Below are 26,339 nucleotides of genomic sequence, written 5' to 3'. Positions count from 1 at the left end.
GCATACAAGCCCTACCTTCCAGCTGGTCTGTGACTTAGCCTGCAAGGACTTGCAAATGAGTCTTGCCGATGCCAGCAGCTGCATGCGGCTCCTGGTGGCCAGGTCACAGGCTCCTGAGAACAAAGGGGTCCTACAGGACAGTGTCTCCTTTCCCATAGTGATAACATCTGAGGTGGAACGGATCCTTGTCACTTATTACCTTGCTTTGTAGTTTTTAGATAAAATGTAGTTTAGTATTGTAGGCCTAATAAAGTCTAAACTATCCTCAGAAGCTATGTTGCTCCATAATCCCTTAAGGAATGTATTCTATACACATACATTCTATTGATTCTATTTTTAGTAACTTTTGTAACCCAATAAAAGGAACGGTTGGACTGCTAGTCTTTGTTGATAGCCTGAGCGAGCTACGGCCCTCCGTCCATTGCTGATCACTCATTCTGCCTGCTGGAATTACTTCTGCGTCTCCGTTCCAAACAAACTACTCCAACAATAATGAAAAAAAACTTTCCTAATTTGGTGAAGGAAATAGACATGCAAATCCAGGAAGCACAGAGAGTCCCAAACAAGATGGATGCAAAGAGGCCCACTCTAAGACACATCATAATTAAAATGCCAAAGGTTAAAGACAAAGGGAGAATCTTAAAAGCAGCAAGAGAAAAGCAGGTAGTTACATACAGGGGTGTTTCCATAAGACTGTCAGCTGATTTCGCAAAAGAAACTTTGCAGGCTAGAAGGGATTAGCAAGAAATAATCAAAGTCATGAAAAGCAGAGACCTACACCCAAGATTGCTCTATCCAGCGAAGATGTCATTTAGAATCAAAGGGCAGATAATGAGCTTCCTGTACAAGAAAAAACTAAATGAGTTAATCATCACTAAACCATTATTAAATGAGAAGTTAAAGGGACTTATTTAAGAAAAAGGTGATCAAAACTATGAACAATATAATGGCAAAAAATGCATATCTATTTACAACGAAATCTAAAAAGCAAACAAGAACAGAGACAGAATCATGGATATGGAGAGTGTTTTGATGGTGTCCAGATAAGAGGGGAGTGTAGTGAAATGGGTGAAGAAGTGAGAAGATTAAGAAGTACAAATAGGTAGTTACAGAATAGCCATGGGGATGTATGGTACACTATAGGAAATAGAGTAGCCAAAGAACTTATACATGTGTCCCATGAACATGAATAACTGTGGAAGGATTGGCATGTGCTGGGTGGAGGGGGGCAAAAAGGGGAAAATTGGGACAATTGTAATAGCATAATCAGTTAAATATAATTTAAAAAACAAAGTGTTAAAAAAAAAAAAAAGAAACATACAATTTTCCAAAACTCAATCAGAAAGAATCAGAGAATGTAAATAGACTGATTACAGTGAGTGAAATAAAGAAACCTCCCAATATCCAACAAACAAAAGTCCTGGATCAGACAGCTTCACAGCTGAATTTTATCAAAAACTTAAAAACCTAATACCTACCCTTTTCAAACTATTCCAGAAAATTCTAGAGGAGGAAAGACTCCCAAGCTCATAAGGCCAGCATTATACTAATTCCAAAAGCAGATAAAGACACAACAAAGAAAGAAAATTACAGGCCCATATTCCTGATGAACAGAGATGCTAAAATCCTCAACATAATATTAGCAAAACAGATTCAACAATTCATTAAAAAGATCATACATCATGACAAAGTGGGACTTATTCTGGGAATGCAAGACTGGAACAAGATCTGCAAATCAATAAATGTGATGCACCACATAAACAAAATGAAGAATAAAAACCAAATAATTACATCAATAGATGCAGAAAAAGCATTTGATAAAATCCAGCATCATTTATGATAAAAACTCTCAGCAGAGTGGGAATAGAGGAATCATACTTAAATGTAATAAAGGCTATTTATGACAAACTCACATTCAACATCATACTCAATGGGCAAAAACTACAAGTGTTTCCCTTAAGATTGGGAAAAGACAGAGATGTCTGCTTTTACCACTCTTATTCAACATAGTACTGGAAGTCCTAGTCACAACAATAAGACAAAAAGAAATAAAAGGCATCCACATTTGTAAGGAAGGAAAACTGTCATTATTTGCAGAAGATATGATACTGTATATAGAGAACCCTAAAGATTCCACCAAAAAACTTCTTGAACTGATGTGTTCAGTAAGGTAGCAGGATACAAAATAAATATCCAGAAATGACTTGTATTTTTATACACCAATAATGAACTATCAGAAAGGGAAACTAAGGAAACAATCCTGACAACACAATTACTTAAAAAAGAATAAAATACCTAGGAATTAATTTAAACAAGGATGTAAAAAGCCAGTGTTCATGAAATTATGACACTTAAGAAAGAAATTAAAAATAATGGCCAGAAGTGCCCTGACAGTCACCTTGAAGAGTGGCTAGGGAAAGAGCCTGAGTAGTAGCCACAGAACAGGTCATCCTATCCACCAGATTATTAAATTCCTCATTGGCTGAGGTCACCCTTCCGTAAACATTTTTATGGGTCCCAAATAGATTTTTGCCCATTCACAGAAGTCTATGCATGTGCCTCCTCCCACACTTCCTTGTTACCAACTTTCTCGTTACATTTTCCCAAGCCCTTGAACATTCAGCCACATCATGCATCCATGAAATAAAATAGACACGTCCCAGGTCATTTATTTTTCAAGCACAATCAACAACCAGGTGCACTCCTCCAAGTTCTGCCCACTGGGAAAATTTCTCTTTGTTACTCTTTCAATGATGTCCCATAACCACCTAGAATTTTGCCTTTTATAACTGATTAAGAATATCCAATGATGATCCTTTATATATCTTTATTGCCACATTATACCATGAACTATCAATGCCTACTTTCATGGGGCTACAAGGGGGATGAGTAGACCGTACAGACCTTGAGGGGGCAGGAGGTGGTGGTCCAGAGAGCTTGCGGTAAGCAATAGTGCAGATTAAGCAAAACCAAGCTCTACCTTGGATGGCATCAGGCCTTCGGCCTGCGATATCAATGGAATCTCAAGCAAATGGGGAACCCAAGGCCTCGTGGATTCTATAGCCAGGATGATGGCATGGGGTGGGGGAATGCTATGCCTCCTGATATCCCAGGTGGAAGGGCTCCCAGGATATGGAGTGTGCAGGAATGGGGGCAGGGAAGGGAGAACCTGGGACCTCTCAGGGATCCTTGTGTCCTGATGTTCAATCCAAGAGTAGGTTCAAACAGGAAACTTTACCTAATGGCTTGCTACAGCTTCCTCTCCGTGTGGTCTGTGATCAGGACATGAGGAAAGCTAAAAACACGAGGTTGTTGTGACAGTGATCCATAGGGCATGCCCATCCACACACTGATACCTGAACCCAGAAGGCACATTAGGCCAGGCAGCAGGTTACAGGATGGCCCAGTTATGTGCATTTTAAGACAAAACTGCATTATCAACTTGTTCCTAAATGGTGCCTGTGTCTTTACTGAGAATCTAGAAAATGTGATACAAAGAGCTGAAAGGGTCTGTGGAGGTCACATACTAATATGTCCACATAAGTGGAGTGTAAAGCTCAAAGGGGCTAGGAGATGTCACAACTAACAGGGAGAAGACACCAGGCATATGGATGAGTGAATGAGTGGACACAGGCCAGAAATAGAATAAAAACTGCCTTTGCTCCACAGAAATGGCTTTGATTTTGGAGTATTTCAACTGAACAGAACATTTTCTTAAGTTAGTTCCCAACTAACACCATTATTTCTGAGATGCATTTTCTTCTCTGTTTTTCACAGATTAATACCTTTTAATCTTTTAAAATTGGTGTTCTGCATTCTTAAAAGTTTCAGCGCCACACATCCATAAACTTATTCATATAGAATTCCACTATCCATTAGTGTCCTTCATTAAACTTCATAGGTTCTGACACAATGTGCAGATATTTAAAAGTCTCAAATTCCCTTCTAAGCTCTGGTTAAATGATTTTCCTACTCATATTTGTAGCCTCCATGGGAAGATATGCTCTAAATGTTAAGTGCAGTGTATGTAAACTGTGGATCACTCATACCTGACATCCATGCAGCTTCTACAAGGAGCAAGACCTGCCATCTCTGATGTGGGCCATCAAGGGTGGCCACTTGCCCATGTCTGCTGCCTCATTGCCATTCTCGACCATGGGCCTGTCTGAGTGGACAATCTGCCCCTGCCCAGATGCAGCTGAGGAGCAGCTGGGAGGGTCCGTCACTGAGGTCCAGCAGCGCTTTGTATAATAGAACACTCAGTAGCTGCAGTTGTAGACCACTGTCTTGTGAAGGGATATAGGCCAAAGGGAAACCCCTTTCTTATAAGGTAGCTAAGCAGGCAGACTCAGGGGTCCCTCCAGACAAGAGGTCAAGTTCTACACTTCCATCTCCTAGCTGTATGACCTAGTGTGCAGGTGAGAGCTGAATGTCCCCACCTCCTAGTACTGAGGTATATGTTGCTGCACTCCCCAGCCAGGCTCTCCCCTAGTAGCAGTAAGGGAGCTGCTTAGCCTCAGGCCCTCCTTAGAGCACCAAGTTCAGCAGAAAACAAAGCTCTTTTCTTGCAGTTAACAAATGTCCCAGGACCCACTCTGATTTGACCTGCTTTGGATAGGCCTATTCATGAGTCCCTGGGGCCAGGAGGATCAGTGCCCTGACTGGCCAGGCCCAGGGAACTTGTCTACCCATGTGGATGAGAGGAGGAAGGGTGGTTGGAGGAAAAGGAAACCAAAGTACTTTTACTAAAGGGAGTGGGCATGGATGCTGAGTGGCTGAAATGGCAAACATCTCCCGGAAATGAAGAGGGGGCTTGACTTGAGGCCACCCTATATACTAATCTGTCCCCTCTCCCACAGAGCTGGGGCTCCTGTTGGTGCTCCTGACAAGAGGTGTGTCCCCAGCCCCATCAGCACACTCATTACAGGACGCTGTCGTTGTTTTCCCACACCCTGTCTTTCAAGTTCTTTTCTTCAGGCATCTTTGTTTACTCAGCTGATGTCCGATTGTCTTCTTAGGATATAAAAACTAGTTGCCCAAATAATGCAATGTCATAGTAGAGATACACCAAAAAATGCAATGGGAACTCTATGAAGGGCAAAAATGAAGGGGTCAGGAAAGCGATTCTAGGGACACTTTGAGGCCCCTGAGAAATAAAGGAGTGGCAGCCAGGGACCAAAAATGTATTATTGATAGAGAAGCTGGGCTGGAGTACCTTGTGTTAGGTTTGTTAGGTCTGCTAATACAAATCCCATGAGGCTGACCCCTACCCAGAGAAAGCCGCCCTTTGCCCCTGCTCCTGTAGGCATACAGCCCACCTCAGCAAGAGCAGTGGGATTCTGTCCCCTGCAGGCAGCTCATACTCCCAAGAGAAAGAAGCTGACCCATGCGTGACCAGTTCCCTGCCCCCCCAACACTTCTTGCCCACCCTCATGCCCTTATGCCACCCATCTACCTGTCTTTGATCTTCTTTCTCCTCCCAGGTCCCGATCAACCAGCCAAGCTAACTGCTAGTTCCATGAGTCTATATATTTTAACCTTGGCTACATTTCTGTGAACGACCATGTGTATCACTAAGAGAACTTATCCACTGGGAGAATTTGCCTTGCCATTGTCTTTCAAGATCACCCCAGAGTTGAGCTATAGCGCAGCCATCGTTCATTTTTGGCTTGTACCCATATACCATTCTGACCTATCGGTGAACCAAACTTTGCTTTTTTTCTGTCCTTAGTCTGCTGGTCATAAAGAGACCCCACCTCCTATGCAATCATACATGTGAGCTGAGGGAGAGGCACCCCAAACTGATAGGTGATATGGATGCCTAGGCCACCTGATTGTGCCCCTGGCCCCACTCATGCCCAATTCTGGTTGTACCACTTCTTACTATGGATTATTTTGGGGCCTACTTAACTTTACGTTTTGGTTATCTGACAGGCAGAACCAAACTTATATAAGGTAAGTTCATAATGAAGTATTTTGGGTTAACCTAAAAGTATATAAAGGGCCCTGGCCAGGTGGTTCAGTTGGTTGGAACATCATCCCATACGCCAAAAGGCTGCAGGTTCGATCCCCGGTTAGGACACATAGCTAGGTTGCATGGTCAATCCTCAGTCAGGATGTGTATGGGAGGCAGCTGATGGAAGTTTCTCTCTCACATCGATGTAATTTTTTTCTTCTCTCTCTCCCCCTTCCTCACTCTCTAAAATAAATAAACATACCCTCAGGTGAGGATTAATTTAAAAAATACACACACACACACACACACAGGAAATTAAGTTTTTCAACACTGTTTTGGACTACACAAGCAAAAGAAGTTTGTTGATAATGGATTGGAAGGGAGGTTAGGCTAGAAAGTACTGTTAGGATTTGAACAAAACAGTGGTAGAGAAAATGCTATAGAAGGAACTGATTATTAAAATTCTAAAGGGGAAGAAATGATAGGTAGATGCAGAAATGGATGCAGCAAGCACATTTATGCTTTCGTTTTAAAAACAAAATCATAGCTGTGAAAGGAGGAGGGTGTGGTATCTGAAAAGAAGAAAAGTTAAAGCCTCTTTGTCTTTTGATGATGGGCTTGATTGTGTTTATGTATTGGAAGAGATAGTAGAGATGGAGAAAAATGGCATGGTTACAGGGGCTCAGCTGGAGTTCTGAGAACTCATTTTTATCAAGAAGACAAAATAAAAACAGAAACAAAACAAAAAGACCAAGCAGAAGTGTTAAGCTGTAATCAAGGGAAACAAGACAGTAGTTAAGTTCAACCTCTCTGCCAACTGCTCCTGTTACAGAACCCCTGGGGCTCTCCGACTGAAACAGAACCCACAGGCTGTTTTGTTAGGGGCCCGATTGCCCGCCGCCAAAATTATAACTCTCAATACCAGAGTTTAGTGAAAAGAAAAAGAACTGTTTATTTAACAGTTATATAGATTTAGATTATTTGCAGATTTCTGCCGTTAAGTCTTATGTTCCTTAAAACACCCACAAACATATTTCTGCCTCTCCCGACCAAACCAGGCTAGTTTTAGAAAAGTTAGAGAAACCGTTTCCCTACTTCCTAGACACAGTTCAACTTTACCAATAGCTGCGAATCATTCAATTCTGATTGGGAAGGTCTTTCTGTGTTATGGTGTCCACCAGCTTTTAATCTAGAGCCGCGTGAATTCCCAGCCTTTCCTTTCCAAAACCACAAAGGTATTCCCCCTTCTCCAAGTTGCAAGGTGTGTCTCAAAGCTGCACGGTGTTCCCGGTTTCTAATCCGCATGAAGAGCACCTTTGCCCTCCTTGCAAACTGCATGGAGAACCCTTCTTTTCAAAGCAGCATGGTGTGTGTGCCCCTCTCAAAACAGCATGGAAAACCTTCCTTTTCAAAATCGCATGGCCAGTCCCGTTAAAATACCTGCCGCTTATTTTTAAATCCCTGACTGCGTTCTGTGACGCAGTCGGCATGGTCCCCAGTCCTGACCATTCACAGAACCTCACGCAGGCTCTGTGTGCTTTTTCCATACCATCCCCCGGTCCAAGACCCCTCCCATCTTCCCCCTGGGAAGATGCATTAAACCATTTGCATAACAAAGTCACTAGCCCCTCGCCTCAGGCATGTGAAGGCATCCTGAAAGCTGCTTCCTTCTCCCCATCCCCCCAGCCGTAAGCTCTGGGGGTTTTTGGACACCCCCCTTCTGTAACACTCCCTCCCAGCCATCTTCCATCGTAGAGAAAAGCCTGGCTCAACAAAGCATCAAATACTATTTTCTGTTATATACCCATTTCTCTTTACCTGCTATGAAGGAAAAATAAACATCAATACCAATACCCAGAGTAAAATCAGTCTGGATAGGATACATATAAATTTCTACTCCCAGGAAAGATGATTTCCTCTTTCTCTTTTTGGAAAGACAGCTTTTAAGAATATCTAAAATTTCTCCACTAGCAAAAGTAAGAGGAAAATTCTAATAAGCACAGCCCCTTTCACATCAAGACGTCCTTCTATAGTATTTTTTGTTTTCTTGTCAATAAAGTACTCAATATAAGCGCGGGGAAAAAAGGGAAACAATTTAGTGCAAGGTTTTCTTACTGGACACCCAGCAGTTTCACTTTTATGAAGTTGGGGACAGAATAGTCCTTGAATGCTTTTCTATATCATTTAGCTGGGCTGTTCATGGATACTGAAAAGGTTTAGGAAACGTGTTCACCCCCTCACGCTGGTACCTCCAGGTCACTGGGAGAGGGGCACGTGGAAGTAACGCCAAAGGGTTACCAAATTTCCAGACTGAGGTGGGCCACCAGCTCACGTGGCTCTCCAGGAAGTGTCCGGGGTTCTAAGCCCCTTCCAGGCCGCTGTTCCACAAAGAGCAGACAAGTGCACAGACTCTGACCCCGCAGGCTTTCTCAGCGCCCCGTATACCAGGAGCGATTTGGGAGCAGCATGCCGGGGAGGCCTGGGAAGGTGTGATGGTATCTGCCTCCAGGCCTCAGCAGGGTCTCCATTCACCAAAGGCGTCTACACCGTCCCGCTTATTTGGGGACCCCCAACGCCTGTGCAGAGGCAATGTCAAGGTCCCAACCCACCCTAGGTTCAAATTAGTGAGTAAGGCAACCCGGTACTGCGTAAGACTCCGAAGGCACCTGGCTGCGGCCCTTCCTCCGCGGGACGGGGTTGGGCGGCCCGAAGATGGCGGCGGCGGCGATTGCTGGGCCCAACGGTCATTCCCCGGGGCGTCCTTGACTAGCTCCCGCCGCCGCGCCACCTACCTTGCTAGACAATGACCCAAGCGCGTGCGCAGAGGGGCGGAAGAAACGGTGACGAGCGCTTAGCGAGACCAATTAGTAGTGAGGAGTCCGGGCGGAGCCCAATCAGTGCCCAGGAGGCGGCGACGTGAGTAGGGTGCTGGTGGGCAGCGTGTGTGGCGGACGCCGAACTCCAGGGAGCAAGCTGGGCGCTTCGCTGCTCCCTGCGTGCCCCGCACCGTGACCCCAGAGCCGTCGTGAGGACTGAGGAGGCTGATGCCTTTCCGGACCCGGGCCCACGAGCGCTTGCTGCAGCGGCCGCGGACCACCTCCTCAAAAGGATTCTTTCTCAGCGGATGCTGCAAAGGGACATGACGTGCTCGGCACCGGCCAGCTAGGGGAGTTGGTGGAGGCCGCGACGTTCTCCCGGACTCTTTCTCCCTTCGTCCAAGGAGCGCGACGGACGGAATGTTCCTGCGGAGGCTGGCGGGCGCGGCGGCGGCGGCGGCAGCGGCAGCTCGCGCTGTGCCGCGCTGTGGGGGCCTGCTGGCCCTGCTGGCCAATCAGTGCAGCTTCGTGACGGGCCTGCGCGTGCGGCGCGCGCAGCAGATCGCGCAGCTCTACGGCCGCCTCTACTCTGAAGGTGCGCGCCGCGTCCTCCTCGGCCGCCTGTGGCGCCGGCTGCGAGGCCGCGCCGGCCATGCCTCGTCAGTCATGGCAGCGCTCGCCGGCGTCTTCGTGTGGGACGAGGAGCGGATCCAAGAGGAGGAGCTGCAGAGGTAGGCCCCGCGGCGAGGTCGCAGCCTGCGGTTGTTGGTACGGCTTTGGTGGGGAGGGCGGGACCTTAAACCTGGGGCCGTACCTGGTGGTCCTCGACGCGTCGGTGTAGAGTAGCTGGATCCTGTTTTAGCATTTCGTCGATTTTTAGTTGCCTCTGTAAATCAGATTTGTCGGGCTAGAAGTAACAGGGAGATTTTAAATGGGGAGGACCCTAAAGAAATAGCATTGTAAGAAATAAATGAGATGTTGAAGGCATGTACATGCGGCCATTGTTCTCCTTATCTTTAACCCAGAAAGGTGCAAATTCACGGCTAGTTTCAAATTTGACCTAAGGGGATAGACATGCAATTTTCAAAATGACCTCATTCCGAGTGGGCCTTGCTCAGAAGTGCCAGGAGATCTCTTTCCATTGTGACTCTTGAGGCAGAATGATGACACTTAAACCTGTAAGAATTAGGTCAGTATTTTGCTACTCTAACAAGGACTTTGAGAGTACTGTTTCATTAGGCTCTGAAACCATGTCTTCGAAACCTCAGTGTGGAAGGTGAGTACATTGACTGAATTTGTTAATCTGTGATTCGAAATCGGAGGCCTTACGGTCTTGCTGTACATTGTCTCCGTGGTTTCATTTAACAGATACTGTATTCTTAAACTGTTCCTTCCACACCACATGAACTGTGCCCCCTGAACCCTGAAACTGATTTCACGGACCTAGAACAGTACCCACCCCCACCAAAGGCCACACAAGTTTATTTATTCCAGATATTTCTCTGTTACTCCACATTTTTGGTTTGGTTACAAATGGAAATACTTAAGTAAAGTTAAATTGTGACCTGTTTGAAGGTGTAGCACCCAGATGCCAGGCATATTTGTGCAACACTGGGGGTTGTGAGTAAATGCACGTTCATCTTAAGAACTGGTAATACTTTTCCTAGCAGGAAGGATGACTAGTTTGTAGATGCAATTTAAAGCTGTAATTGCGAACAGTCTTATTCACAAAAATGTTATCAAAGCATGATTGGTAGTTTGCCTAGTTTCTGTTAGTATTCTTTTGCTACATGCCCATTTTTCCCCTAATGAAATAGTTTCAGGTGTAAGAAATAAAAGAAGAAAACTTTTAAATTGAGAAATTATCAGTTAGCTGTTTTAATTTTCATTCTGTTTTTGATGATAAAATACCCATGTTCCACAGTGGTGAAGTTTGAGGGGGAAATTCCCATTTGGATCTGTTTGGAGAAGAAGAGAAAGACCAGAAAAGGGTTTTATTGGGTGTAAAAGAGAGGGAAGATGTTTCAGGGGTGGGAGCGGAATGAATGGTGTTGGAGCCTAGGGAGTAGACATTCTTTGGTTTACTTAATGTGTTTTTAGGAGATACATCCTGGAGTCTCTGTTTAGAAGGTCTCCCATTTGCAGGAGCTAGAGAGGGAAATTAACTAGGAAATCAAAGCAGTAAACGTTTGAGTTAATAGTCACTATCCACTGAGGCAGAAAGATGAGACCACATGATGACCAGACCCAGTCAGTATTCATTCCATTTCCCTCTCTTTGGGCTGTTTCTGAATTCCAGGAGGCAGTTGAAGTACTCTTGGTTCAGACCCAACTCCTAAACTCCTCAAGAGTTGCTCCGGGTTAACCCACTTGGGAATTTCTGCAACTTAGATGAAGGCCAGTCAGAACACCTACAGTGTTTTTTTAATTGTCTCGAGGGTTGTAGAAAAGGCCCTTAGTTGACACCGCATTGTCCAATCCATGCTCGAATTCAGTCATATACTTAAAATTCGATCAAGTCCATTTCAAGGATTTTTTTTTTTAATGTCTGTCTAGATAGGGAGGCAAATAATATGCTGTTCAACTATATCTTGGTTGTACGATATAGTTCCATAGGTCTTTGTTCTGATAGCTTGTCATTTTATTCAGTATAATATTCTGAGTCCAGGTTAACTTTTTTTTGCTTGGTGTTGAAGTATTCTATTTGCTTTAACAGAGGCACTGCTGGAATTGTCATAGCTAGCTTAGAGCATCTCAGAGTTTGTTCTAGTGGGATGATTTTGGATAGCTTCCACAATGGAACGCAGTTGAATGTGCCTCTGGACAAGTGCATTTCTTTCATTGTTAATGGAAGAAGAGAATAATTGTCTCATGGCCCTTAAACCACAGCCTTTGGCTCTTAGTGCCATTTCTGTACCAACTTGTACTGGTACAAACTAATTCTGGATTGCTGTCTTGGTTAAACAAGATCTCCCTTTGAATGTGTGCTTTACAGTGGCATGTGTTTTTCCGAACATTATTTGAATTTCTATTCAGAATGAAGAAGAATAACCTTGCTTTCTGTTCTCTGGTGTTTAAGAACATCTTAACAACAAATATGATCTTACTAATCTAGCAACAGGAAGAAAAATTTGAGAATAGAAGGGCACCAGGTCTAGAAATCAAGTCTAATGCTTAGGCTAGTGTTTTTATCCAGTTGGCTTCAATTAAACAAACAAAATCATTTCAATCACTGTTTTTGGTGATATCTGGCATTCTGTAAACCCAGGGCAAATCTTATGGAAAAATACAATAGTAATTTTTGATTGCTTTGGAACATTAAGAAAAAATTACAGGAACAAAAAGAGGAAGGAAGTTAAGAAATATAAAAAGCTAGGGGGAAATGTTCCATTAACCTCCCCTCTTTTTAAAAAAGTTACACTTCATTGCTCTAGAAATTTGAGTAAATAAGTGCCAGTAAAGTTTCACACAGAAATTGGCTGTTTCCTCATTTCTGCCTTTTAGGACATTCTGAATACTTATAACTTCAGTATGCTGTTAACTAGATAAATAATCAATGAAAAGTCCTTTTGGCTTAAAGAAGTTTTTTTAAAAACCATTGTCACTTGAGTGTGTTTTACTCTTACGTTCTTCTTAGATCATCAGAACCACGTACAAACTGACTTGAATTTTTTGAGCTTGTCTTCAGTATTTTACCATTAACCAGTTGGCCCAAAATGGCAGTGAGGTAATTGATATCTTTTATTTCTAGGTGTGTCCCATTATAGTTGTACTTAAAAGTCTCTAAGTTCGACAGTAATTTTGAATTTCAGGAGAGGATTATGTGAAACATGGTTACACTTGTTATTCTGTTTTCGTGGTTTATGCCTTCAATTTCCATAGCTCAGTCCAGCCTTTCTCAATATTGAACCAACTTTAGTTTTGAAGAAAAGGGAAGCATCGACTGGCTTTCCTTGATCTTCTTATCTGCTGGTTTTGTTACTATTTTGGGAGTATTCTCTTTTGTCCTTCTTTCCTTCTTATCACTTGTTTAAGTCTCTTAGATAACAAGATTTAGACCATCCTGCCCAAACAAGATTTGGCACAGCAGGCTATGGAGATGTGTGGTAAGAGGTTCTTCAGTTCTTTACATAGAGGGTAGTGAGTGACTGGCCCTGGCTGGTTTGGCTCAGTGGATTGAGCGTCGGCCTGCGAGCTAAGTGTCGCTGGTTCGATCTTCCAGTCAGGGCACATCAGAGAAGGAAAACTCTGACTCCAAAAAACCTCCGCTGCCTTGCGGCATACCTCTTCAGGGGAAAGGCTAAGGGAGTAAACCCCACAGAAAATCCGGAGCCGGAGTTCCTAAGGCGGTTTGACGTTGTAGTCAACACCGGCAACTCCTGCGGCGCACCTGAAGCCAAGCTGTATTGACTCCGTCTTTCCCTTGGACCCTTCAGCTGCGAGGAGAGGGGGGGTCTGCTGCATGGGCAACAGCAGGTCCTCCATATCACCCTGCCCAGGCTCTGTAGCTTCAGCTTCACTGGAGAGGACACTCCAGCGTCATCGCAAGATGTCGATTCAACACGGGAGGAGACAGAAACCATGTCACTCCTGAGTCGGACTGCACAGCCATTCTCGGCGGTGCAGATAGACTCTTAAGAAGCTACACCATCGTCTCTCGAGACGGACGGCTGCCGACGACGAGTGAGTGACTGTGCACCTGGGCCTTGTTGTGTCAGCATTTAGCACTTGAGACCTTTCAGAGATATGAACCTGGGGAGATGATTGTTTACATTTTCATGATGCCATCTTGCTCTAGCATTTGTAGTGTGCTATTCAAAAAATGAATGTAATTTCTTCACAAGACATTTCTTGTCCTCTTTAGGAACTTAGTCTCATAATTTTAATAACGGCCACTTATTGCTCTTTAATTATATGGGTCAGAAGCTCTGTACCATCTTGATTCTTAGGAGACCATTAAAAATATTACTTATAGTCATATAGTTTAATTTTCTTAAAACCTTATTACTATGCAATTTAGTGAGCCTTTGATATATTTTTAATAAAATATTCCTGCCCCTCTTCATTATGTAATAACGATAACATTCGAGAGTGGTGCTTATTTTTAATTAAAGGATGCTTAACTAGTCCTGAAAAGTGCCATAACCGGTGCCATGTGATTCCTGACATGTTCTCTGAGCAAGTCTAGCTGTGGTTTTGCTCTTGTTTTTGCTGCAAGATCTTATTGCCTATTCTAAAGTTCCTTCCCTATTTCTGTGTTTGCAGTGGTAGCAGTGAATGCTATTTTGCAGCTTTTAATTCAGATTAAAACTTTTCTAAATTGGTTAAACCTTTTCATCAGAATATCAGTATAAAAAAGAAACTGATATTAGTTAACTTAAGACAAAAAGGAATTAATCAGAAAGGTGTTAGGTCACTCAGAGCATTGATAAGAAGGCCAAAGTACAGGTTGGCCAAGAGAACAGCCAAGACCTGCTACAGGAATAATATTCTTAGGGTACTGTTGGTGGTTTTGTTTCCTCTAGATCAGTTGCACTACTGCACTCTCAACTGCCTCAAGATCACTGAGAATAATCTTCAAAAGATCATATGCCTTTTTTCCCCTCAGGATTCAAAAAAGTCTCTTAACAGAGAAAGGGGCTGCATCCCACTTGTTCTGGGAGTCTCCCCAAATTGAAAAAGTTTTCAGGCTCTCAGAACAACAAATTACCCCCTATGTAAATATTTTCATATAACTCCAAAGTTTAAAATTCAGAGAATTGGAGTTTTAGTGCTAGTAGAAACCTTCAAGAAACAGTGTCCTCACTTTACAGGTAAAATGACTTGCACAAGATAACACAGCAAGTTGGCAGAGCCAGGACTAAAACAGATCTCTCTACACTCACCATCAGTTGTATTTCTTTAAACTTTTAATCCTGGGGTACCAGTATTAACTTTGAATTTTTTTCTTTTAAAGCACTGTCTTAATGTAATTTTTAATAAGAATTTGGATTATTGAGGCCTACTTTCATATTTATTTGCTCAATTTATTCAGTAAATATTTGTTGCGCATCTAATGTTTACCAGGCACTTGCCAGAAGCTGGGAATACAAACATGCAATGACTGATTTGGGGGCCATTAGGAAATTCATAGTTTAATAAGGGAGGCCGATGTAAGATAAATTATAATGGGATATGTTTCTGTAGAAAAAAGTAAATGTATATGGTTAATTGCCTAGAAGTTAACCTTGAACCTTGTGGATTTTTTTTAAGGTCAAAGAGAAGTAAAAGGGTGCTTCAGACAGAATCAGTAGTTTGTGTTTTCTTTAGTCTTAAATCACAGAAGAGTTGTATATGGCATAGATAGCTAACAATCTTTCTTTTCTGTCTGCTATTTAAAGATTAAGGGGAAAGTACAAGCCATGTTTTAGAAAATTACTGTAAAATGTTTCATATATATTAAAGATATAAAGAATAACAATGTTACAAATAGTTGTTTTTAAGAAATAAAATATGATAAATAAGTTAAAACCTCCTCTGTACCTTTTTCCAATTGAAATATCCTCCTTCCCTCAGATTATCCCAATTTGTTGTACTTATTCCCCCTCTAATTTATTCACACACACACACACCCTAAATGATGTATAATGACACATAGTATGATATATGGTATTGTTTTGAATATTTTTAAGCTTTATGCAGTCCTGTACAAAATACTAACAAACTGAATCCAACAGCATATAAAAGGATTATACACCATGAATGAGTGGGATTTAATCCAGAAAAGCAAGGTTAGTTCATCATATAAAAATCGATTTCATATACCATGTTAATAGAATAAAGGACAAAACCACATGATTATCTCAATAAGTGCAGAAAAAGCATTTGACAAAATCCAACCTCCTTTCATGTTAAAATAAAAAAATTAACAAAGAATAGAAGGAAACTTCCTCAACCTTATAAAGGGCACCTATGAAAAACTTAACTAACAGCATAGTTAATAGTGAAAGACTGAAAGCTTTCCCCCTAAGATCAGGAACAAGACCAGGATGTAGTCTCACCGCTCCTATTTAACATTGTACTATCTGTACTTGCCAGGGAAATCAGGCAAGACAATGAAATAAAAGGAAGCTGACCTGATTTTGTATATAGAAAATCCTAAGGAATCCACAGGAACTTATTAGAGCTAATAAATGAGTTCACCAAGGTTTCAGATACATGATCAATATTAAAAAATTATATTTCTATACACTAGCAATGAACAATCCAAGAATAAAATTAAAACAATTTCATTATGGCATCAAAAAGAATTAATATTAAGGAATAAATTTAACAAAACTGGATGACAAGCTAAACTGCAAAAGATCATTGAAAGAAATTTATTAAACCATAAATAAATAGGAAGGTATACTGTGTTCATGGATAAGAAGATTTAATATTATTAAGATGTCTATTCTAGCCAAAGTGATCTATAAATTCCACACAGTTTCTTCTCAAAATCCTGGGCTATTTTGTGGAAATTGACAAGCCAATACCTACATGGAAATGAAAGAGAGGCAGAATAGTCAAAATAATCTTGAAAAAAAAAAAAAGATTTGGAGGACTCATCCTTCCCGATTTCAAAACTTAGCACAAAGGTACAATAATTAAGATGATATGGTGATGGCATAAGGATAGGTATACAAATTGTTGTAACAAAATTGCGAGTTTAGAAATAAACCCTTACGTTTATGGTGTATTAATTTTTAGCAACAGTTCCAAGATAATTCAGTGGGGAAAGAATAGTCTTCAATAGATGGTATTAGGACAGCTGGAGATACACATGCAACATGCAAAATAATGAATTTAGACCTCCTACTTCACATCATTCACAAAAATGGATCAAAGACCTAAATGTAAGCTAAAACTAAAACTGAAGAAAATATAGTCATAAATCCTTAAGACCTTGGGCAAAAGGTCTGATAAAATACTAAAAACAAACAATCAGAGAAAAAATAGGTTAAGTGGGCTTCATCAAAATTAAAGGTCACAAGAAAGTGAAAAGACAACCCACAGAAAGAAAGAAAATATTTATAAACTGTATATCCGATAAGGAATTCATATTCAGAATATATAAGAACTCCTATAATTCAACAATAAAAGACAAAAATATTTCAATAGCTATTTCTCCAAAGAGAGATAGATGGCGAGTCAGCACATGAAAATGTGCTCAACATTATTAGTCGTTAGGGAAATACAAATTGAAGACCACATGAGATAACACTTCACATGCAGTAGGATTACTAGAATCAAAAAGATGGACAATGACAAGTGGTGGCAAGGGTGTGAAGCAGCCGGAACCCTCATACATTGTTGGTGTGAGTATAAAATGATGCAGCTGCTTTGAAAAATAATTCGGCGTTTCATCAAAGAGTTAAACGTGACCCAGTAAATCCATTCCTAGGAATCTGCACAAGAGAACTAAAAACCTACACCTACACAAAAACATTATACAATGTTCAGACCCATATTATAATAGACAGAAAGTGAAAACAACCTAAATGCCCATCATCTGATGAATGGATAAATAAAATGTGATGTGTCCACACAATAAAATATTATTTAGCCATAAAAAAGAAATTAAAACAATGTGAATGAACCTTGAAAATAGGTTAAGTGTGAAAAGCCAAACACAGGAGATCATATTGTATGATTCCACAACAGATTACTGGTTGCATGGATCTGTAGGGAGGCAGGAATGGGGAGTAACTGTTGATAAGCATAGGTTTCTTTTGGAGGTGATGAAAATGTTCTGGAATTAGTGTGACTAGACTAAAAAGCACTGTATTGTGTAGTATAAAAGGATTATTCTTACGGTAGATGAATTATATCTTTTTAAAAGAGGCAGAAAAAAATACATAAATACTCTTGCAATAGGAAGAAACACACCCAATTAAAATAGGCAAAAGATACTATATGACCTTTCACAATCATAAACCTTAAAAGTTAACATTTGAGGGCCAATTTACATATAAATTTATTTAATTTTTACAATCAACCTTTGAGGTAGGCACTTAATTATTATCCCCATTTTACAAATTAAGAAATGGGGACCGGTTAAGTAATTAAATACATAAGTTAATGAATCTTGGAGTAAGAATCAGACTCTGGAACTGACATATTTTATTCACTTCCCTTTATGCTCTTTTAAAACTACATTATTCCTTTACAAATCTTTGTGTGGATATGCCATTTCCCAGGGCTGACTCTAGCCACCTGCCCCATGCCTGTTGCTTTTCTCCTTTTCAGATCCATTGATGAAATGAAACGGCTGGAGGAAATGTCAGCTATGTTTCAGAGCCCTGGAGTTGACCTCCCCTCTCCGGATCCAAAATCCCAAACAAAAGGGAATGAAGATTCACGGGGCAAAGAGCAACCATGGGAAATGGTGATGGATAAGAAACACTTTAAGCTGTGGCGGCGCCCTATTACAGGCTCCCATCTTTACCAGTACAGAGGTGAGCCCAGCTTGGCTGCCTGTAAGTGTGTTCCATGTTTGCCTTCTATTCCTCATTATCTCTAAACTGTTCTGTTCTGGTTGTTTCTCAGGAAATTTGCCATATTTATTGTTTGTTGTTTTTCCTCTCCTAGATGACAAGCGTCTCAGTGTCTTCTTTGCTATAATTTGCTATAGGGTGTCTTTGCTGTCCCAATAAGACCTCTAGTTTCTGAATCTGTCTTTAAGATCTGTCCGAACTATAATTGAAATACAGTTAAATGATAAGAAGAAGATGAGTGATGAGTGTGGCAAACATCCATGATTCTTATTTGTCATTCTAGTTTTTGGAACCTACACAGATGTGACACCCCGGCAGTTCTTCAATGTTCAGGTGAGTAAATTTTTCTTTCCAGATTTGGAGTCTCAAAGCCTGGAAATTCACTTAACTACCATCCACGTGAATAATTTCTCTGACTTGGAAGACATTGGCTTCGGTACATTCATCCTTTTCTGTACAACCTCATCTCATGTGAAATAGCATCTGGGTAAACATTTGACTTAAAATGTCTTTGTGTAGTGGGGATGAGACCAATTCCATCCCCTCAGTAACTAGTTGATGATTATAACACCCACTCTAATACCCAAGTGCACACTTTCCTCACAGAGCTGTTGAAAGATCAAATAAAGGAATGCATTTGAATGCTTTAATATGTTTTATAAGGATTTGTAGTTTTTTTCCTAAACAATTTGAGGAGGGTAAGTTACATACCTGGCCCTTTATTTTAGAATCCTTCAGTGTGTATTTCCTAAAACTAGACATTTTCTTCACTAACCTTGATACCATTAATCAAGGTTAGTAAATTTGACACTGATGTTTGTAATCTTCTGTGTCCTTTGTAGCATTTTTCTCTTTAGTACAGATTCAGTCAGGAGTTAGTAATTTGAAACATTTCGCTCTGGCTGGTGTGCCTCAGTGGAATGAGTGCCAGCCTGCAAGCTGAAGCTCATTCCTGGTCAGGGCACATCCTGGGTTGTGGGCCAGGTCCCCAGTTGGTTAGGGGTGTAGGAAAGGCAACCGATAGATGTATCTCTTGCATGTTGCTATTTCTCTCCCTCTCTTTCTTCCTCCCTTCCCCTCTCTCTAAAAGTAAATAAATAAATTTAAAAAAGAAAAAAAAAACAAAAAACATTTCCACAGTGAAGGTGTCTTTAAGAAGATCAAGCTTGTCTATTCAAAGACTACTTTCCTCCTTGGGGTGAAACATCAGAAGTGGAGGCAGGACCATCCAGAGCTTTGCAAACAGGTTTTTTTCCTTCCTGAATTGTTTTGTTTTGTTTTGTTGGATTATAACATCTACTGTATTATGCAAGTGCACACTTACCCTTGCTCACTGAATTTTGTCAACTTACATTGAACTTTTTATTGGTTTGGATATGTATGATAGTATCTTATTTTGAATTCTTTAGTTAATAGTAGTGTTAAAAAAATTTAAAAATATGCTACTTGCATTTCTTTCTGTGAGATACCTGCTCATCCTTTTTGACTTTTGTCTGTTTAAAACTTTTTAGAATTGTTTTGCACTTACACATTTATATCACTATTGTATGTTCCCCAGGCATACTTGTTATATATTTTTTTCTCTTTCTGTTCTTTGGTTTGTCTTTTTCTTGTAATGATTCAGTGGTATTGGCCTACAAGAAGAGATTTCAAAAGACTAGTCTGTAGTAAACACAGCCATGTCTTTCATACTTTAGTGCTGTCTTTCAGGTGGATCACTGTTTCTGAAAAAAGTCCTTGGGTCAGAGGCCCAAGCATTTGAAAAAGGCTTCTGCAGCTTTGTTTTAAATCTCTTGGGTCTTTTCTCTTTCCATAGCTGGATACAGAGTATAGAAAAAAGTGGGATGCCCTGGTAATCAAGCTGGAAGTAATTGAGAGAGACGTGGTTAGTGGTTCTGAGGTTCTTCACTGGGTAACACATTTTCCTGTGAGTAGTTTTACTTCTGGTTTTATTTTTATCATGTCCAGGTGAGGCAGAACGATAATCCTGCACCTTTTTTTTTTTTTTTAAGTATCCAATGTATTCACGGGATTATGTTTATGTTCGCCGGTACAGCGTGGATCAGGAAAACAATGTGATGGTGTTGGTGTCACGGTATGTATGGTTATCTGGGGGCTCCTGCTGAGTTCTGTGTCCTTCGTTCATATATCTCCATGGTGGGTTTACATGTTCTCAGTGCCCTTATAAGTGAAGCCCGGGCCCCATCCATCCCAACTGGAACATGAGATTGAAGAGCTATAAGCTTTTCATTAAATCATTTCTTCAGTTTCTTAATATTGGTCATTTTAAAAAGAAGTTCTCTGTCTTCAACACAAAACTTAGCTGGGAATTACCAGAGGAACTCACTCTGAGAAGTTAGTTTGTATTCATTTGTCTTAGATACTCTTCTGTTGTATTTCAAATATAAATGCCAGCTTTTTAGGTTTTCCTCTTATCTAGCTCCTTTGCTGTTTTCAAGTAGACATTACTCAGTTTCCCTAACTTTTCTCTTTACCAGTGCTGTGGAGCACCCTAGTGTGCCAGAGTCTCCAGAATTTGTAAGGGTCAGATCGTATGAATCCCAAATGGTTATCCGTCCCCACAAGTCATTTGATGAGGTGAGTTTTACATCATCCAAGAGGTGATGTGTAGTGGCTTTGGAATTTTCTCAGGGAATACCTTTTATCTGAAATGAGGAGGGCGTGGATTGCTGTAGGACAGTGGTTTTCAGAATCCACTGGAGCTTGTTACAATACAGTGCTAGGCTGTGCCCTGAAAATCTGCATTTTTAAGAAGTTCCTAGGTGGGGCTGATGCCACTGGTCTGGGGACTACACTTTGGGAAGCCCTGCTATGGACTAATAGACCTGGAGCATCCCCCAATGACAGTATCCCCTGATTCATTAGCCTGCAGTTAGCAGCATTTTTTAGGAACTAGAGTAAGTACTTTTCCATTAAAATTTCACCACAGGGGGCAGAACATATGCATGTGCAACCTTTCTGGATTTCTGTCTCTTTGTAGAATGAGAGGGTTAGAGCAGCAATTTTCAACCTTTTTCATCTCCTGGCACACATAAGCGAATTACTAAAATTCTGTGGCACACCAAAAAGTATATTTTTTGCCAATCTAAGAATAAAATAGGTATAATCCTGATTCATTCACACCAGGCAGCTATTTTTGTGTTGGTTTTTATCATTTTTTTTTTTATTTGACAGTCTTAAGGAAAAGAGGTCAGTGCCCCTGACTAAATACTAAAGTATTGCATGTTTTAAAAATTCTTGCAGCACACCAGTTGAAAATCCCTGGGTTAGACTAATGCTGTCTGCCTTCTTTAAAATTTTATGACTATTTGACAATATTTTCTTCAGCTTAGTGGGTTGTTTTTGTTTTATGAGCTAAGTCTTCATTGAATATACATACTGATTCTAGTGGTTGCTGTTTTTAGTTCTGTTTCACTTTATATTTTTAGTATAAGTGCTGCTGAATCAAGCACCTGTTTCACTTTATAATGGCATTTTTTTCCTCCCCGTCACTTTTGTTTTAAGAGTTATATGAACTATGTTCTTTTGTTGTTTTCATCGAGTTGTTTTACTTATACCACCTGGAGTGGGACTTTAAATATGACAGAGAAATTGTGGTTCACCTCAAGCAGTGTGGTGTTTGCCTCTTTTTACTGGGAGAACTCTCTTTACCTCAGAGCTATTTTTAGAGAAGTATTTTTCAAACCATGGCTTACTTCCCCTTAATGGAAGACAAAATTAGTTTAGTGAATTATGACCTGCTTAAAAGAAATAAGGAAAAGAGTAAGTAAAACAGTAGAAACTATCTGAGTGTTGTAAGTGTATTTCATGAGACTTTGTTTGGTTACGTAATGTGTGAGCATGTATCATCTATGAGAGAAGCTGGGAGAGAGTGAACTGGGTTGCAGTGTTAAAAGGATTATTTACAGTGTGTTGCAGTTAAAAAATGTTTGGCAGTCCTTGCTTTAGAAGATAGAAGAGAAATAAGATTGCTCTTGATGTCTTGTTACCTTTAGGAATGGAACTCTAGATCAGGCTCGGGACACTATGAGAGGCAGACTTAAGCCCCACTCCTTTCCTTTATGTTGTTTTTGAAATTTGAACCTTGTCCATGTATTTCTATTTGAAAAAAAATGACTTGAGTCCCAGCATTGATGTCTTTAGAAACTGAGCATGAAACAGCTAAGGCATAGTTCGGCACCTGGCAGAGTGTGTTGCATCTAGAAGGCACCCAATAAATTATTTCTTCAGCTGGGTTGGGGGACACTAGGAATTACTTATATGATTCTTTTAGTATCTTTGTGGCAAGCTCTTATGAAAAAGGTAATGCTTGAGTTGGTACTTGTGAAAAGGCAGGTAGACTAGATAGAGGAAACCAGGAAGGGCACTGGAGGTACAAGCATGATTCAACCTAAGACAAAGATAAGAATGAGCACTGGGTGTATTCAGAGGCTCACTGCATAGAAAGGAAGGTAGAGGATAAGGGAGAGCGATAAATTACATTGACCTATACAAAGGGTACTAGAAAAAGGCAGCTGAGTTTGGATTTGCCTGATGGAAAATACATTCTTAAGCCAAGAAATGGTGTTTTACTTTACTTTTTATTATGGAAAATATGAAATATATATGAAAGATAAAGAATTAGCAACAACCTAATGTATCCATTCCAACTTCAAAAGTGACCAACTCATAGCCAAACTTGTTTTATCTGTACCCTTTCCCACTCCCCTGATTATTTTGAAGCAATGTCTAGCTTTGCTATAGAAGAATTCTTCTACAGATTTTTCAGTATTTATCTCAAAAAGAGGTTTTTGAAAACAATATTATTATAATCCCTAATATCAAGTATCTAGTTAGTGTTCGAATTTTCCTAGTTGTCCATGAATTTTCTTTAGTTGGCTTATTAGAATCAGGATCCAAATATCCAGACATTGAAGCTTGTTTATATACTGTATCACTTTTTAAAAGAATTTGCTATGACTAATATTTATTGCCCGTTATGTGCATGACACTTTCATATTATCAAATATGATAATTCTTAAAACAACTCTGTGAGGCTGGCATTATTTTACAGATTAGGACACTGAAGACAGAAACTTAAGGGAAGTATTTGATTTTATACAACTGTGATAGTAATGGTTACCGTTATATATAACAACAGCCCTAGCACATTATATGTGATTTGTTTCATTACAGTGCTATGAATCATTGTCATTTCCAATGAATAGATTAATAAATTATGCATTAAAGATATTTAATCTGCCTACAGTCCCACATACAGTAAGTGGTAGGAGCTTATGTTTCAATCCAGAGTGAAAATGCCCTCCAAGCCCAAACACCAGGCAGCATTTATTGTCTATTCTGCTAAGTGATACAATCATAGATTGAACCCACATCTTCAGAATCTAGAAGTGGTTCTCACTTTGTACATTTTGCTAAGACACCTGTACCCTTAACAACTATCAGTGTTTTAGTTTTCCATCTGGCATGTGATCGAATGAGCAGTGAAATGACCAATAATCAGGCAGAGAAAAAAGAGAGGGAGGAGAATGAAAGATTTGTGTAATTCTTGTACTAGACCATCAGCCTCGGAATAAAAGGTTGTAGACTGAATATAAAATTGCATTCGGTATTGTTTAATATTAGTTCTGGTGTACATAGTGGTCAGACAGTCATATAATTTACAAAGTGACCCTCCTGATATTTCAGGTACTTACCTGGCACATATGTACATTGTTATTGACTACATTCCCTATGCTGTACTTTACATCCCTGTGACTATTTGGTAACAACCAATTTGTATTTTCACTCTCTCCAACTTTTTCACCCAGCCCCCAAAGCCCCTCCCCTCTGACAACCATCAGTTTGTTGTCTGTATCTATGAGTCTGTTTCCATTTTGTTCATTTATTTTTCTCTTTAGATCCCTCATATAAGTGAAATCATATGGTATTTGTCTTTTTCTGTCTGACTTATTTCACTTAGCATATTACCCTCTAGGTCCATCTGTGTTGTTGCAGATGTTAAAATTTCTCTTTTTTATGGCCGTGTAATATTCCATTGATATATGTACCACAACTTCTTTATCCAATCATCTGTTAGTGGTCACTTGGGTTGCTATCATATCTTGACTATTATAAATAATGCTGCAATGAACATAGGTTTGCTTATATTCTTTCCAGTCAGTGTTTTGGGTTTCTTCGGACATACACACACAGCAGTGGAATTGCTGGGTCGTAAGACAGTTCCATTTTTAATTTTTTGAGTAACCTCCATACTGTTTTCCATAGCAGCTGCACCAATTTGCATTCTCACCAACATTGCACAATGGTTTTCTTTTTTCTCCACATCCTCACCAGCACTTGTCGTTTGTTGATTTATTGATGATGGCCATTTCTGACTGGTGTGAGGTGATATCTTATTGTGGTTTTAATTTGCATTTCTCTGATGATTAGTGATGTTGAACATCTTTTCATATGTCTATTGGCCATCTGTATATCCTCTTTGGAGAAGTGTCTATTCAGGCCTTCTGCCCACTTTTTGATTGGATTGTTTGTTTTTTGGGGTGTTGAATTGTATGAGTTCTTTAAAACTTGGGGTATTAACCCCTTATCATATGTATCATTGGTGAATATCTCCTCCCATTCAGTGGGTTGTCTTTTCACTTCGTTGACAATTTTCTTTGCTATGCAAAATATTTTTAGTTTGGTGTAGTTTCACTTGTTTACTGTTTTCTTCTTTCCCTTGTTTGAGATATATCAGAAAAAAATACTGCTAAGAGACATGTCAGAGTGTACTACAGTGTTTTCTAGGAGTTTTATAGTTTCAAGTCTTAAAAACTCTTTAATCCATTTTGAGTTTATTCTTATATATAGTGTAAGAAGGTGGTCTAATTTTTTTTGCATGTGTCTAATTTTCACGCTTATTGAAGAGACCCCATTGTACTTAACTACTTTGTCATGCATTAATTGATGATATAGGTGTCAGTTTATTTTTGGGCTCTCTTTTCTGTCTCATTGATCTATGTATCTGTTTTTATGCCACTGCCATGCTGTTTTGATTACTGTGGCCTTGTAGTATAGTTCGACATCAGGTATTGTAATACCTCCAACTTCGTTCTTAAGATTGTAATGACTATTCATGGTCTTTTGTGGTTCCATATAAATTTTTGTTACAGTTCTGTGAAAAACACCATTGATACTTTGATAGGGATTGTATTGAATCTGTAGATTGTTTTGTATAGAGTGTACGTTTTAATGATATTCTTTCTATCCATGAATATGATATATACTTCCATTTGTTTGTATCTTTAATTTCTTATAATTCTTTATTCTGTATTGTCTTATAATTTCTGAGTACAGGTCTTTTACATCCTTGGTTAAATTTGTTCCTAGGTTGTTTTTTTAATACAGTAGTAAATAGGATTGCTTTCTTAGTTATGTTACCCTGGTAGTTATTGGTGTATAAAAATGCAACTGATTTCTGAATATTTTGTATCCTGTTACTTTGCTGAATTCATTTATCAGTTGTAGTAGTTAAGTGAAATCTTTAGGGTTCTATATATATGGTATCATTTCACTTGCAAATAATGACAGCTTTACTTGTTCCTTTCCAATTTGAATGCCTTTTATTTCTTGTCTGATCGCTGTGGCTAGGACTTCCATTTCTATGTTGAAAAAGAGTGATGGGTGATGGAAGTGGACATCCCTGTCTTATTCCTGATCTTAAGGAAAATGCTTTTAGTTTTTCCCTACTGAGTATGACGTTAGCAGTGGGTTTGTCATATATGCCCTTTCTAATGTTGAGATATGTTCCCTCTATTCCCACTTCGCTGAGTTTTTATCGTAAATGGCTGCTGGATTTTGACAAAATCTTTTTCAACGTTTGTTGATAAAATCATACAGTTTTTTACCCTTCATTTTGTTTATGTGGTATATTATGTTAATTGATTTCCACAAGTCGGTTTTGAAGAAGTCTTGAATGTCAGGAATGAATCACACTTGATCATGGTATATGATCTTTTTAATGTGTTGCTGAATTCGGTTTGCAAATAT

The 26,339-nt window shown here is 39.9% G+C and overlaps 1 protein-coding gene across 1 annotated transcript in view; it reads left to right on the top strand.

Moving 5' to 3' along the window:
* Nucleotides 1–8,864: 8,864 nt before the first annotated feature.
* The window catches only part of STARD7 (StAR related lipid transfer domain containing 7), a 29,729-nt gene continuing 12,254 nt past the window's right edge, over nucleotides 8,865–26,339 (top strand). Inside the window, exons 1-6 of the mRNA XM_090281782.1 lie at nucleotides 8,865–9,503; nucleotides 18,040–18,248; nucleotides 18,571–18,620; nucleotides 20,104–20,214; nucleotides 20,300–20,382; nucleotides 20,786–20,885. Of these exons, the coding sequence (XP_090137908.1) occupies nucleotides 9,193–9,503; nucleotides 18,040–18,248; nucleotides 18,571–18,620; nucleotides 20,104–20,214; nucleotides 20,300–20,382; nucleotides 20,786–20,885 (864 nt within the window). The 5' untranslated portion in view covers nucleotides 8,865–9,192. The remainder of the gene's footprint in view (nucleotides 9,504–18,039; nucleotides 18,249–18,570; nucleotides 18,621–20,103; nucleotides 20,215–20,299; nucleotides 20,383–20,785; nucleotides 20,886–26,339) is intronic.

The sequence above is a fragment of the Furipterus horrens genome, unplaced genomic scaffold, assembly GCF_987537825.1.
Source record: "Furipterus horrens unplaced genomic scaffold, mFurHor1.1.pri manual_scaffold_6, whole genome shotgun sequence".
NCBI classification, from domain to species: domain Eukaryota; kingdom Metazoa; phylum Chordata; class Mammalia; order Chiroptera; family Furipteridae; genus Furipterus; species Furipterus horrens.
The sequence above is the reverse complement of the archived record's forward strand: the minus strand, read 5'-3'. Positions and strand labels throughout refer to the sequence as shown.